This window comes from Polypterus senegalus, chromosome 6 (assembly GCF_016835505.1).
Source record: "Polypterus senegalus isolate Bchr_013 chromosome 6, ASM1683550v1, whole genome shotgun sequence".
NCBI lineage: Eukaryota > Metazoa > Chordata > Cladistia > Polypteriformes > Polypteridae > Polypterus > Polypterus senegalus.
The window spans coordinates 45,352,448-45,369,171 of record NC_053159.1 but is presented as its reverse complement, the minus strand read 5'-3'; the positions used below and the strand labels follow the sequence as shown (position 1 = coordinate 45,369,171).

At 35.6% G+C, this 16,724-nt stretch overlaps 1 protein-coding gene across 1 annotated transcript in view; it reads left to right on the top strand.

Annotated features, from left to right (window-relative positions):
• Positions 1-16,724, top strand: part of dnah7 (dynein, axonemal, heavy chain 7) — a 422,487-nt gene that overhangs the window by 149,934 nt on the left and 255,829 nt on the right. The window contains exons 26-28 of the mRNA XM_039755900.1: positions 3,980-4,228; positions 10,431-10,580; positions 14,242-14,424. Of these exons, the coding sequence (XP_039611834.1) occupies positions 3,980-4,228; positions 10,431-10,580; positions 14,242-14,424 (582 nt within the window). The remainder of the gene's footprint in view (positions 1-3,979; positions 4,229-10,430; positions 10,581-14,241; positions 14,425-16,724) is intronic.

Here is a 16,724-nt window from a genome sequence, read left to right as displayed (position 1 = left end):
TCCCATAGCCCCAAAGACAATTAGTTTAATTTAACTGGTGACTCTAAATTAGCCATAGTTTGGTCTGAGTGCATTAATGATCCCTGTGAAGTCTAGTGCAGCCAGGATAGTGAGTGTAATATCTTATTGTCACTGTTTTTTTTCCTGGAAACACAACAAAGTTGCCATTACTGGACATTTCATTTACTTTCAAGCAATCAGCTTTAACATCAGCCTCTAAAATAATAAAACAGAAACAGTCCAAAAAAGCACACAAAATATCCCATTTGACCAAAATAAAATATACTTCCATTTACTATTTCCAATAAAAACATGCAGAATCTTCTAAGCTTGGAAGAAGTAAATCTGCCATTTTAAAATTTTTAAGATAAGCAGATTTTATAACATCATAATTTAAAGAATGTAAAGTCTACTGCTTTCGTGCTTATGGTCCCTTCCTTCTAATGTCAGAGACTCACTTTAAAGTTAATTTGCTAGAGAATGAATGACGGTCCTGAAATGTCAACTTTAATGTTGTTCCAGGAACAACAGAAACTTATGGATATTGACCCTGTCAGGATCAGCTCTTGCCTCCCATGACCCTGGTTTTATGTTTTATGTTTTAGTCATGTGAAAAAGTAAGTACACCCCATTAAAATTGTTGACATTTTCAATGTGTTTGAACAGGCAGACATTAGATTCTCATGCAAACTGTGCCTACAAATAAAGATGATTTTCGAATAAAGTGTTTGCCTTTTTAATCATTTATGCAACAGACATTTGCCCTTATAATCATTTATTTAACAAAAATATCAATAGATACAAGTATGTACACCCTTGGCCTTTAAAGCTGATATCACCTCCTTTAGAGCAAATTACTCTTGTATGTATTTTCCATAGCTGCTCACCACACTCCGACATTGACTTATTAAAAATTTTGACCACTCCTCCATGCAAAATTTCTTCAGCTGAAAGATATTTGTGGGTTTCTTGTGTTTACTGCCCATTTGAAATCCCCCCCACAAGGTATTCAAATCAGGACTTTGACTAGGCCAATCCGTTACCCACCATTTCTTCTTTTTGATTCATTCCTTGGTTGGTTTGCTAGTGTGTGTCAGATCATTATTATGTTGATAGGTCCATTTCTAGTTCAGCTTCAACACATGGGCTCACATTCTCTTCAGGCACACTTTAATGTAATGTAGAATTCATAACTGACTCGATGACTGCAAACTGCCCATGTTCTGAAGCAGGAAAGCAATTCCAAATCATAACATTTCCACCTCTGTGCTTAACAGTTGGTATGAGGTTCTCCTCCTGAAATGCTGTCTTTGGTTTGCAATAATCATGTCTTTCGTTGATGTAGCCAATCAACTCTATCTTTTCATGTCTTTTGTCCATAGCACATTGTTCCAGAAGTCCTGGTTTTCCCCTACATGTTCAATGGAAAACTGTAATCTTGTTCTTTTTTGACAGCGTAGGATTTTTCCAAGCACACATCCTATGCAGGTCAAATTTGGGTAAACTCTTTCTAAACGCATGCACTTTGACACTAACTTTTGTAAAATTTACCTGCAGACCCTGCAATGCAATTTTGGGGTTCTTGGAGACTTTCTTTAGTATCAAATGGTCAGCACTTAGGCTGAATTTTCTGAACCAGCCAGTCCTGAAGAAATTAACAGCCATTTGAAATCTGTGGCACTTGTAGATTTTCTTTACAGTTGAATGATTTTTTTTTTTTTTACATGCAAGGGTAATTCAAAAATTAAAAGCAATTTGAAAATTACAAGGTAACTACTTCGGATAGAAGCTGACACAATACAACATATTCACAATAGCTTATGGGTAGTTTGAACACACACATCACAGAGTTCTGCTGTTAGTCTTGCTGAAGCCAAGGTAAAATGAACATGGATGCTTCATGGCAGGATTGCACCATTGTTGAACAACATGCTGTTGTGAGTTGGAAATTCCCATAAGCCATTGCAAACGTGTTGTATTGTGTCAGCTTCTATCCATTGCACTTCCTGTGTAATTTTAAAAAAATCCTTAACTTTTTGATTTGCCTCCATAATTTGATCAGCTTTTTGAAATCCCATGTCAGACTCACAGGCATACGCAACTTTCTTTCTGGGGGCCTTAGAGAGGTCTTTTGATCTTGGCATGATGACACCACACATGTCAATAGCAAAAGGAACACCATACACTAGATGTTAGTGTCTGAAATAAGACATGTTCCATCTGCATAATCATTAAGAAGGTTCAAACCATTGAAAACAATCTGGAAAACCTGTTTCTGATTTTATGGATTTTGAAGTAGTGGGAAATGTAGGGGTGTACTTACTTTTTCCATGTGACATATCTGCTTTTAGTAAATTAATATTATGAAAATGAATAAACCATGTCAATTTTATGTGTCACTGGTTTAGCTATATCACCTTTATTTGTATATGCTGTTTGCTTGCCTGTTCAAAAATTTTGGAAAAAGTCAACAAGTAAGTGTACTTACTTTTTACATGTATGTATACATCACAGGAGTAGGTGTGTGCATCTTCTTCTCACCTTGTCCAAAGAGACTGGTATTAGCCACATATTTGTAAGGGTTGAAAAGCCTAACCTCTCACCCATGTGAGACATATCTAAACACTTTCTTCTCACCTCACATAATTCTGTGAATCTCTGAATGTATCACCTTCCAGTCATTTCATATATTCTGTATTACTATATATTTAGTGACTTCTTCTAGGGGGCTGCCATCTACACTCTTCGGATTAACCTAAAATCAGTTTGGAGGTCAGGAGATGCATTTCACCTCAATACAGTGCTGCTGGGCATCTTGTAGTTCTACTGCACCTCGGACTCTGCCATGCATTTAAAGGGAAAGGCATCTGTTATTGACAGCAGAGGGTGGTGATGTACTGCAGGGACCCTCTACCATCCAGGACTTGGCCTGAACCACTGCTTAGATGGGAGACCAAACAGCTGTACCGGAGTTGTCCTGGGCTGGAAGTAAATGTCACCAGAGAAGGAAAAGTGACCAGTCATTAGCCCTCCTGGCACCTATTCTTTTAGGAATATGGCAGCATTCATCCCAGGGGGCCAGTATTGACCCAAAACCACTGACCAGTCAATTGGCCATGACTGCAGAAGTGGTCTTGTGCTGCCCTCTGAATTGGGCTTTCCATCCCCATCCTGATGAATTTGGAGTCAGAAATTAAGCAATGACAAGGGCTCACCTAGAGAGAGTGAGTGTGATTGAAGTCTAGCTCATGGCACGATTCAGGTATCATGGTCGAATAAATAAGTAGTGTGCAAGGCATGGAAGCCACCTCAGTGAGGGAGCAGTTTTATAACGTTATGCGCTTCCCTCCTTCAGTGTATTTTTTGTTAGCTGTTGTTCTATCCAGCCTAAGTAACTCCTCTTTTTGGTTAGACTTTTTTGGTGCATGTTCATTCTTTTGGGTTTAGTTCACAAAATCCACTTTTTCTGAGCTGCTTGATCTCCATCCATAATATTGCCAAATCTATGGCACTTCACCAAGTCATTAGTTGACCTAACATACTTTTTGAGATGTAAGAGGACATTGAGAATACATGGAGAATCACTGTTATTATTGCATTGAAGTTTAATATTTTTTTTTTCTTCCATTGCCTTGAAAAATTTGATTCTGGGTAGTCTGAGTGCTGAGGATTACACCCCCATGATTTCAGGATATGGTTTCTCTGCCCATATAAGAGTATCTCTTTGCTGTTTGTAAGATGCTGGCTTATCCATGTAGGGTGTACTCTTACATTCTATCAGTTGTTGGCAAAAATATTACCTGAAGCCAATGGGAGTAAATCATTTTCGTTTTCTAGATTTTCACAGAGTAAGTTCCCACAGAGTAAGTGAATGTCTTCCTTTCACTTATTGAGCTTTTCTCTTAAACTACTTCTTATTTCGTACCATTTTGCTATACCATGTAACAAATAGTACAACCATTATTAACTGTTTTTATAGGGTATCACATCTGACCTGTTCCCTGGCGTTCAGTTGCCTAAACCTGATTATCGCATTTTGTTGGAGGCAATCCGAGAAAATTGTGAAAAGATGAACCTGCAAGTCACTGATTTTTTTGCTGAGAAAATCCTACAGATATATGAAATGATGATTGTTCGTCATGGCTTCATGATTGTTGGGGAACCTTTTGGTGGAAAGACATCAGCCTACCATGTTTTGGCTGCAGCACTTGGAGATATTTGTGACAAGGTAAGTCATGTGATAATTCTTCAGAAGTATTTATGTGTCCTTATAAAATGAATTGTGAAGCATGACCAACACTAAATTTTAATACATTTGAGGAGAAGTGGGGAATAACATACTAAATAAATACTCCAAATGTTGTAATGCAGTGGTGGTTCCTAGTTATATTAAATGTTTGAAGAGGTTACCTAAAAATATCTTGTGCTCCAGTTGACATTAAAATAGAGGATGAAAAATTACTTTTCCTGTCAATGCTACTTTAAAAGACATTCTGTGACAGTATAAGGAGTAGAAGAAGCTTTCTTTGTAAATCAAAAATATGATTTAATGACTCAGAGATACCACAGGAAGATGAAAAGGATGATAGTGTGCAGAAAGTGATACATTAAGGCAGTGGTTCTCAGCGCTCAAATAAATGAACAAGACATCAAAATAAATTTTTTACATTTTTATGTCAAATTTAAATTTGCAAGCATATAATCACAATGAATGCATTATAACTAAAGTTAAAATAAAATTTCTAAGGCATAGATTTAATGACTAATATGTGCCTGCTTTAAAGTACACAGCCTGTCCAGGTTTGTGTTTAATATTCGAGATAGACACTCTGAGCTCCTTTTCTGTTTGAAGTTTATTTCAATGATGAGTGGCGCCGCTGCTCCTGCTTTTATAGTCGCGTATTTTCAGTCTAGAAAGTTCGAGACGTATCGGTATCTGTCGCGAACATTCAAGTAACAGTAGGTCAGGTGATAATGTGGCGCGACTGCACCACATTGGCAGCAAAGCTAATATTGCCAAATTGAGTTAAATCATTTACTGCGTATTGGGTTTTTTATGGTACAACTAATAATATTTGTCGGACGAAAATACATTCGTCTTGAGCAGATTGACTTTTATAGGTGTCCACATTTACGAGATTTTAAAAAATTAAAACTTATTTAATCATTTCTTTACATAAAAAATAATTAAATAAGAATAAATAATGTATTCTTTGTTTTTGGGATTAGAATTACTACCAAAAACCACACAAGGCATTTTAACAGTTATTAAAGCACTTTAAAAAAAAAAAATTTAAATATTTCATCGAAGTTAGCCGAACACATGCAAATCTTATGGAACTAAAAATGATAGGATATCGCGACACCACACGAATATCATACCTTTGTTAGTTGTATCATGGGTTATTCTCATCTATCTTATATTATGCAGGGGGCGCAGAATTATTCCAGGTCGAAAGGTGGGGGTGGTCAGGGGGGGCAAAATACGAAAGTTTGAGAACCGCTGGATTAAGGTGTCAGCCTGATGGAAAAATGTTTTTGGCACTCTTGGTACTGGACAGACTCTGAACCCTTTTATTGGTAGGCCCAGAGAGGTGTTTGTTAGGTTATTCCATTTATTGTTTTTGGTCTATGCAGTATCTAAAAGCCCCTGTACCCTAATGTTACCAGTTCTTTTAGTAATAAATTACTTTTCTTTTTATATACTTCTGTCCTTTTACATTCTTTTATGTCTGTGATCAGCATAAGAGTATACTTACTGGCCATACTAAATATTTTAACTGGGGAACTTTAAATGAAGAATGGTCATTGTTCACAGATTTTCTCAGTGAGTTTTGCTGTGGACTTTTTAAGCTTGAATTCAAGTTAAAATTTATTGTGATGGCTGTAATTTTCACATAAAGGTATATTGACTCCTATCATCTTATCTCATCAACTGTAACAGCGTCATATGTTTGATAATTGGTAGAAAATTTAAAAAAAAATCACTTTAAATTGTGTTATGACAATCCACCTGTAGCAAAAATATGTTTAATAAAACTCACTAGTTTACTATGCAAGACTATTGACAGAATAATAATGAATGTGAAAGGTAATTAAAAAGGTGTATTCTGCTCTGCTGGTTCTGATAAGTGTTGTGCTTGAAGGACACGGTAATGAAAGATAAGCTGCAGAGAGTTGTTAGTTAGTGCAAGTAAATGTTAACAATAAATGTACTGTAAAATGGCAAGTTATAGGAGATTTTTCTTTGAAAGTCTGAAATTCTGGTTTAGGATATTATGCATATCAAGTGAATTATCTTAAGTGTCAATTGAGATTGATTCTGAAACAAGCCTAATGCAAACATTGCTAATTATTTTATTACATATTGCTGCATTATAGATCATATGTGCTCAGTTCCGATAGCAAATGGCTTCAATGGTTAAGTATATTCACTTCAAATAGTTTTCTTGAGTCTGGTTGGTATGTTTTTATTAAACTTGGAGATTTGTTAACTTCTTCTAAATCTGTCTGGAACACTCAGATTCAGTTTCAGTCCTGAAGAGCTACCTTTTTATTTATATTATTTTTGTCCTGTGTTTTTACTCCAAGACTACATACAAGATTAGTTGTCCAAGTCAAATTTAGGGTTCTGGTAAAGCAAATAACACGTTAATAATAATAATAATAATAATAATAATAATAATAATAATAATAATAATTTTTTTGCATGTATATAGCGCTTTTCTCACTACTCAAAGTAGCAAATAGATACAGTAAGTACACATAATATATGCAGTATACTACTCTTTACAGCATGAATTTCAGAAGAACAGTCTTATCAAGCATCAGAGGTAATGCTGGCATTACCAGTTACAAGTGTCATTACTATAAACAATATGGTCATTTCCATTTTTAATAACTAAAAAATGATTATAATAAGAGAAGCAGAAAAAAAGGTGTCATGATTTATAACAGAAATAATAAATCAGGTCCCTAAAGAGATAATGACAATGTACAAAAATGTTAAAAACAAACCTCTTAATAGACAAAATAATTATGACTTACAAAAGAGAATTAATTTATTTAGGAGGCAAATATATTAGACTAAGTGTTGGTCACATAGGGAGAATGAACCAAAAGAAGAGAACATGGTTTTAAAATCCAAGTGGACCCTTACACTAGTGGATAGAAACCAACTAAAAATCAAGGCGACATAGAAAAGTGTACCAGGTGTGGTTTGCTTAACTATCTAGACAATATGAGTACCTGTCTAAGATGAGCTAGCTCTTAAAGAGAAAAGAAGAGATGATGAAAGTAAAAAGGCAAAATCATTTTCAACAAAAAATAAGTAAATTGGAGCATCAAAATAAGAAGTAAAAACAATGGACAATTTCCCCAGGAAGTTACTTTAACAAGTGCGCCTGTGAAAAAGACAGAATATAGCGATTCTAAAAAGATAAGTCGAGCCAAAGATCTTATTATGCCTTTACAACACTTTGTTTATGGTTAAAATGTTGTTAATAACATTAGTTGCGGGCTCATGTTGTCAGCCTAGCCTCTTGAATTAGGCACACTTCAGTCATGTTATGATTTTGCTACCATCTTAAAAACTGGAAACCATTGGAGGGTAACCAACAGTACAAAACAATATGTTATTTAGCAGTCTTTAAGCACTGATCAGGGTTCTTCCAGTTCAGTCCAGGAAGCCATTAGCTGCAGTTTTTTTAGTTTGTGACAAGGTAGGTAACTAAAATAAAGCACAAAAATTTTGCTTGAGTATTAATTGATTTATGGCAGCGCTAACTGACTTCTAAGTTAGCAGTATGATTGGACCAAAAGCCTGCAACCACTCAAACTTGAGTTTCTTTGTTGTCAGGTTGGTCCAATAGTGGAGACACTCTCACGTCTAACATTTGCCCGAGGCCACCTAATCAGTGAGCCCAAAATAGCTAGCCATCTCTACCAATGATGATTGTTGCATTATTCACAAAGATCTGGGAAAATGCATTCACCAGTTCAAGCCAATGTGATGCAACTTACCATATCTCAAAAGGTAGGCACACACTCTACAACTGGGGTGAGTCCAGTGCAAGAACATTATATATCCTGAGCTGTAACCAATCAGCCCTTTTCCAAAAGCAGAGCATAAATCTTGCCTAATTTAGTTAAATTGAAGCGGTTTCCATTGATGCTGGGCTACATTTCTTATGACATTCAAAGAAAAAGTCATCTTGAATATATAAAGGAATAGACTCTTTAGAATTTTTCTAATAAATCACTTGATTTGGGCAAGGTACTTGCTGTATATTCTTTGCACTAGAGACTGCTAACAGCAGACACATTTTTGTCATTCAAAACTACACCTAACATATAGAACAAAATAAAGTAAACACCAGTTACAACACATGGTGTTACCATCTTCATCTATCCATCAATTCATTTTCTGAATCTGCTTATTCTATTGATGGATCACGAGGAGCCAGAAATTAGCACATACTCATTGTAAGGTAGTAACTTTTCTGGATTGTTTTCCATTTATTTGCAAAGCAAACCTGTAAATACAAGGCTTTCCCATTTTGACCTGCATATCTTTGAACTATGTTAGGAAATCTTAGTACCAGGAGAAAACCCCGAAAATACACAGGCAAAACTTCTCAGAGAGAGAGACTGGATGGTAATTTGAAATATTCTGATGTTGCACAGTAGAAAGAAAAAATCCTACCAGGAATTACTAGATTGTTTGACAGTGATAAGGGAATACAATGAGTGACACCTCAGAAACAAATCTGAGGATTGATGTGAATTGTAGGGAATCAAAGACTCTTGCAGGTAGGACTGTTTTTGTTCCACTGGTCATCACTCCTATTAAATCTGCTATCTGAACAGGCCTTGTATGCCACTAAAGGCTTAGCGATATGGAAAAGCCCACTTTGTCCTGCATATCCTTAGATTATTGTGGTATTGTATTATCTTATATTTATGTTAAGTGTTCCATTATTTGGTGTATCTCTTTGGTTTCAAGCTTTTTAATACACTAGGGGGCTTTAACCCCTGCTCGCTTCACTCGCCAACCCCCATGCCTACGCTACGCGCTAGCCTCCTTGCGGTTCTGTCACTCACGTATGGAGATGTGGATGTACAATTTAAGCAGATTTTTATTTTCATGGAAATTGTAACATATGCATATATTGAATTATTTTACATTACAGTGAATAATTAACCATATTAAAAGAGAGTAAAATGTAATAAGCGAAAGTAAATTATGCTTCATGTTGCGTTAGTTATTTGTTGTATAATACAATTTCATTCTGTTTGGCTTTGACATTAACACACAAATACTTTTTAAACTTACACTTTTACTGTAAAACTTCAGTAAAAACATTTTTTTAATTTAATTTTCGCATTGAATTTTGATTCTGTGTTTGGACTTTCATCATGATAACGCAATGTATAACTGCTCATGACTAAATTTCTTTTCTTTCTCTCTATTAAATAAAATGACTTTTTTGTTTGGCTCTGAGATTTATTAATTGTCTTTGCATAAGCTATTCTATCAGGAAACTGTTAACCTTTTAATATGAATGGTATATCAAGATCTCCTTTGTTCTGTAATGTTATCCACGGAAGATGCTCTACATTACCTTTCTTGGATACATCCTTCTTTCTACAGTAATTCGAGTGGTGGAAGACAGGATGGTGTTAACGGTTGTAGATATTCTTCAGGATATCGTAAGTTGATGTTTTCATCTTCTGCACGATCACCACCAACTGTTTTTAGCATAGTCTACACATTTAACCAATTTGCCGTGTAACTGATCAACATTTTTGGCGTTAATTCGTTTGACTTCCTCATTTCTCAGTGCTAGGATTGCCCGTGTGCTCATTTTTTCTGTTGATAACCCTTCGTAATTAAATTCCTAAATAACGTTTGGACACAATACGTCTTCTTTAATTGGAAACTTAAAGTGAGGACAATGTTAAAATTTATAAAGGCCGAGAGAGCAGAAACTGTGTCTGTGAAAAGCATTTACACAAATGAGAGGTGAGATTACCATGTGTGTGGTTGAAAATGGTTGAGAAAAGAACATGACATGAAAAAATCTCATGGCCAAAGTCTCATCTCGCGGGACTTAAAAAAAAAATCTTCAAAATAGTCTTGTATCATAACAGGATTTTTTTTATATAATACAGAGAGATTTATTTTCAACTTTTCATGAAATACCAATTCTGAAATTAGCTTTATTCTGATGGAAAAAGTGCTGTTACTGGGGATTGCTGCTAGCGTTTGTCCTAGAATTTTCCTGTATAAATTATACCAGTTTAAAATTAAGTTATAAAAACTCTTAGCACATCTTGAGAAATCTAATCAGACTCTGGAAGTTTTGCTAGATGTCTTTCATGATTTTACGACTGACATAATAAACATTCTCATCTTTTTTTATTTTCAGGGACTGATGGAAGAAAACAAAGTCCAGATTACAGTGATTAACCCAAAGTCAATCACCATGGGTCAGCTGTATGGCCAATTTGACCAAGTCTCCCATGAGTGGTCCGACGGAATCTTAGCTGTCAGTTACAGAGCTTTTGCAACCTCACAAGTATGCTACTGTTGTGTATTTTTGGGCTATGGGATGAGGTTGTGTGTTTTTTTCTGTTGTTAATTTTTCTAAATATATGTCTTTATATGTATGAATGTGGTAAGGTTATTTACCTGGTTTACTGTGTAATCATTCATAGCTTGAACATGGTGACGAGCACATTCTAAGAATGAATTCAAATTGAAATGCTTTGACAGTCATTCATTTAGTATCAATTTCACAAATGTAATTTGTTATTAAATTTATAGAACTCAATGTAACATAAAATACTAAATGCTGATTTTAAAAAAATGAGACATTCTGACAAATGTACAAAGAACCGGTTTGCCCAAAACTCAAAAAATTCTCAGTTGCATTTTTAGACCTTGCATTCTGTTTTTGATTTTCAGTATTTTGTAAATGAAGCCAGAATCCCAGGAAATTGGCATCTGTGATACAGTGTAGTCTGCAAAAATCTCATTAGGTACTATAAGCCCACACATATTTGTTGCTATATATGTCAGTAATGGTAGAGTATGCAATGATGTTATCATTAATTTCCATAGTTTTTTTTTTCTTAAATTAAATTGATGATCCAGTTCAACATACCATTTTGAAGCTGCAACCTCTTGGTGATGCTGTTATTAATCAACAGAACATCCGTCAGATCAAAGAAGGTGTGATTTCAAAGCAGCAACTCAATGCCAGCATATGTAGACAAGGCATCTTTTGATTAGCAGGCAGCAGAGGAAGTTTTCATTTATAAAGCAGAGCTGCTTTCATTTAAAAATAATATATTGATTGGAAACGTTACAGTTGTAAACAAGCAAACACACAATTGCAATGTCATTATCAACTCAATAACCCAATAAATATTTTGCACCTTTTATAGCCAAAATATGCCCACAAAATGCCCTTCAGTAATGATCGAGTTCTTTAAAGCAGTAGAGGGCTAAGAAAACGCATTATCACTAATGAGTTAGCATGCACAAGTTTTCGAAAAATAAAAGTTAATTTGCAGAGTTTGTATGCATTACTAGGATTACAACAGATATGTTTGTTATTTTTTACTAATGCCAAAAATAAGGACATTAGAGACAATTGCTTTGTAGACAGAATTACTACAATATGCAATTTATGGAATCATTAACAAAATGGTGCAGAATTTAAAAAATTGTATTATGCAAAGCATTTCATGGTTTTAACATAATGAGAGGTTAATTATTTTGTACATCACTTTCACACAGCAAATATTTTGTTGTCATTAGCTGATTATTTATTTACACTGCTTTATTGTGCTGCAATTTATTAAATCTCTCTATGAATCCTTTTATAACAACTTACTCTCTGCTTTGATACAGCCCATTTTTGTTAGAGAACTGTGTTTTGCCTTTTCTTGAAAAATGATGAGTATACAGTAGAGATGTTATTATTTTTATGTCCTGTCTGATCTAGTCTGTTTTAAAGCAGCTGTAATTATATTTAAATGTATAGTGCATGCTTCCCAGCTTGACCTGACTTGTATTTATATTCAAATGTCTGGTAAGCGTGTTATTATATACTGCAAATATCGTTTGCAATTGTGGCCAGAAAGGCCAGAAAAGTTTGGGGTGCCTCCCTGGTAAAGCCAATTTAATAACGAAACATAAAAGATAGCAGGCAAACAGCTCAGAAGCGAGACCGCAAGTTATTCTGAGCTCTGTCCTTCTCAGTTTGACAATTGATGCCACCTTCTGGTTGTGTGCCAGCTTTATAGGACTGGACCACAGTGGGGTAGAGCCTTCTCTGAGTAACAGGGTGGGCTTAGGCATCTACCATGGGTGTCTTTTACTGGCTGCTGAGGAGAAGGAGAAGATAATGTTAGCATAAGCACCCCCTTTCATCCCGGGGTGGAACTGCTTACCTCACCAGAGCCAGGAAGGTGGTCCTCAGGCGTGCAAGTGTGACACCTTACAGGTGAAATATTTAGTCTTTTAAAGAACTACAGCAGTCTTCCGTACCAATGTGAACATGTACATTCAAAATACATTTTAACATATTATAATAGATATTTTACTAAATTCAAATTTCAATATGATAAAAACAAATAAAAAGATCTAGTAATTTCTGTTTAAACCACTCATTTTGTGAACCCAAGTATTCAGTGTAAAGTGGCAGAGAGTCTCTTCAGTAGTGTTGGGTTCAAGGAGGCAAGCAACCCATGATAGGATGCAACTGAGTCAATAGATTTTACATCAATTTAATAACATTTGTTTGAACCACGTCAGGAAATATGAAAAGCTGCAGACAACCCACAGGAACAGGAGTAGAACATGTATTATCCTCCTAGAGTACACCACATCTGGAATTCAAAACAGTCTTATGTTTTGAAGCAGCTAATCTACATAAAATGAACAATAAATAGTAGTATAGTAACATATTATGACTACACTATTTTCTAAAGCAGTGAAAAATATCATAGAGTGCATCAGTGATTCATCATAACTTTAGAAATTAAGAGATGTGTATCAATCATTACATTATTTAAAAAAAAAATATGTATTATTTTCCATTTCTGGGATGCCATTGTGGCACAGCTGTTGCTTCTTTGTTTCGGAGTCCCATGCCTGGTTTTTGTCCATGAGAGGTTTCAATTTTTTCGCTCTGTCTGCCTGGACTTGTTCTGGTAATTTTCTTTTCCTCCCATATCCTCTAAGACATGCATGTTAGGGTTAGCCAGAGAGACCAGACTGGCCCAGTGTGAGTGGGTGATTGCTTGAGTTGACCCTGCAATGGACTGTTACCCAGTACAGAGCTATTTCTGCCTATCATCCATTGATAGTATGGTCTCTTTCAATTTGCAGTTGGCTTAAGCAGATCTGAGAATGTTATGTTCTTATGTTTTCTGCCCACTGTTGGTGATTGTTATGTTGTTAATTTCTGTCCAGTCTCCACTGTGTTTTTGGTGTGCTTTATGGGTGAAAGTGCTGTTTTCAGCTTCTGCACTACAGGTCTTGCACTGATTGATTAATCTCCTCTGAAGCAAAATACCTAAAACTAAGCTGAAATTGATGGACTGGCACGCTGTCCAGGGGTTGTTCCTGCCCTTGGCTCTCTGTTTCCTGGGTTATGCTCCAGCATCACCTACGTACTGCTTAGGATAATCTGGTTTGGAAAATGGATAGATGGGTGGATGGAAGGAATAGTATATCTATTTGAGGAGAGAATGTAAGATGCAGAAAATTTCTTTTGTATTAATGAAGGTTTGTGGAAACAAAAGTGATTTTCTTAATTTGCTGAAATACTTCTTAAAATATTGCACTTGTGGCAACAGCAAACCCCATCTCCACTATCATCCAATGAAAGCTCTAGCAATGTAAAATAACTAGTCACATTCCAGATTCATAGAATTAAATGTAAATTAATTTGTTTATACCTTACCCTTAACCATTATCGTTGGGTTTACATAGCTGACTAATTTGGTGTTGAAGATGCCGAATGAAGATTTTTCCATTCTATTCACTGTATAGTACTCGGGGCCATTGGTTTCCCTAGCAAAGACTCCAGGTCTAAAGCAACTGACAAACTGGAAATGTGCAGAGCCCCATTTTCCTTTGGCATTATCAAGTTAAATATAAAATTGTAAAGTTTGCAATCATAGATGGACTACTTCTTTAATGCTGCAATTTTGTATTCCTTCTAGAGTCTGGATCGAAAGTGGTTGATTTTTGATGGGCCTGTGGATGCTGTGTGGATTGAAAACATGAACACAGTCTTGGATGATAATAAGAAGTTGTGCTTGATGAGTGGTGAGATCATCCAAATGTCTCCTCAGATGAGTCTCATTTTTGAGCCCATGGATTTGGAAGTGGCTTCACCCGCAACAGTAAGCTTGGCCTTCCTTCTGAAAGAGTACTAAACAGAAACAATTTTAGTGCAAAAAAGATAGATGAACCATATCTGACATGGATCTTAGCAAGGCTTTTAGAAATATAATCAAAGCTTTGTGTTCTTGTATAAACGTGCAGAGAGAATAATCAGCAATATGTTTCTTAAAAATAAGTGTTAATTGCCAAGTTGTTTTTCATAAAAATGTTTCTTAAACAATTTAAAATAAAAAAAAGTAAAGTTCCATACATTTTGTAATATATGTTTGCTTGTTGATATTTTTAGATATTTGATTGCTTCTTTTCTTATATTGTATTATACCCTATAATGAAATAAGTGGATTCAAAACGTTGATGATTCTTACACATTATGCAAATTATCCAGTGGAAACTGCACCAGCTAGGTGGGGGGACATATTCAGAATTCTCAAAGGTATTAATAAAGCTGATCCTTCAGAATTCTTTTGATTAAACAATAAATCCCATACTTGGGGGACACCAGTGGGATCTAAAGAGAAGAGCATTTAAGACTGGAGCCAATTAACTCATCTTTACTTAGAGAGAGATCTGGAACCAATTCCTGAGTCTTGTATTTAAACGAGAAACCTTAGCAAATTTTGAAAAGTATCTGTGTGTAATATTTGGACAACTTAATATTAACTAATCAAGCAAGCTTTATGGGCTAAATAATCTCCTCTAGTTTGTCCAACATCTTTTGTTTTTATGTTCTGTACAAATACAGATGCTAACTAATAAAAACATTGTTGACCAAATCCTTAATCTGTGGAATAGAAAGAAATGGATTCAGCACCAAATCAAAATTGTTACTTCTACAGCTCAATTGCCAACAAGCTTGCCATGTTCATGTATTCAATGCATACCACTTCTAAATGTGAAGAAGGGGCCTGAGTTGCCTCGAAAGCTTGCATATAGTAATCTTTTTAGTTAGCTAATAAAATGTGTCATTTTGCTTGACTTCTCACTACATCCATAATAGCTAACACAGTACAACACCCTAGTGCGTCTGTCTTGTGCAACAGTGCAACCTCATTGTGCTCCCCAGGATCCAAGCATCACCTTTACATACATCCCAGACAACTGAATTCAGTAAATACAGAATGTAAGAGAGCGATAGGCTGTCAGCTGTGTTTGCTGGGCCTTACTAAACTGGTTTTGTTGTCATTAATGGATGGACTGCCTTGCCCTCTTCACTTTATTTTAGAAGCTCTTCTCTTTCATTTTATCTCAGGGTTTCTTCCACCTGCCAGAACACTGTCGCTTCTACCTCTTGCTTTCTGATTACTTGTTCCTGTCATGGAATTATATTTTATATTCAAGCCAAGCCTCAACACTATCTGCTGCTGGACTCTCTAACCCCCATAATATTCATTATGAACCTATGTACCAGATTCTGTATACACTGTACATCACTGGGACAATGTCCCAAAATGGCAACCCACTCAGACAAGACAATGGGGGAGAATGCATCTCTTCGCGTAGCCTCACAATTGCAGTCATAGTTGTATATTCATTCATATTTACGTGTACTGTATAGTGTACAGTAGTTTCAGTAAGTAAACAATAAATAAAAAAAATCCTTCATGCAGCATCCCTAATCAGGCATATATCACCTCCTAACTAAATGTCAATGTTCTGTATGCCCTTCAGAACACAACACCCTCAGTACTGAAAACTAGAAAGGTTCTTACAGCCATAGGTCATTTACTTTCTTTCTCTGTCCCATGCTTCATGTCTGACCTTCCAGTATGTACTGTTTAAGCAGTTACTGTTTTCATAAGCATCTCACCCGTATGGGCACCAGTTCTCTGTGTAGTCATCAGACCTTTAAGACAGAGTATCCTACAAAGTGCAGCAAGGTCAACTGCATAGGAAACTGCATAATGCTCTTGCCCCCCATTAAACTACTTTAATTCTTCCCCTTCTCACCTTTAATTAAGAAGGATTAAAAGCCCACCAACATTGGCAGCCATTCATTGAGTATTAGGGTATTTACACATAATTAATAGTTTTCAGATCACTAAATTGATTGATGGATGATTAGGAATGCTCAACATGTAATTGCACATCTTTGTGAAGTGACATAGCCTCACACAGCACATTAAACAGCCTCTCAAAGTATTTACTGACTGAACATCAAGACATTTTGTTGTGATTTAAAATCTTCTTATCGTTATTATTAGCTGTTACAAAAATTAGCATATGCCAACCATGAATCAAACAGGATGGAAAGCTGACAGCAGGTATCTTTGCTTCCTTTATATAAATAGAATCAAGAAGT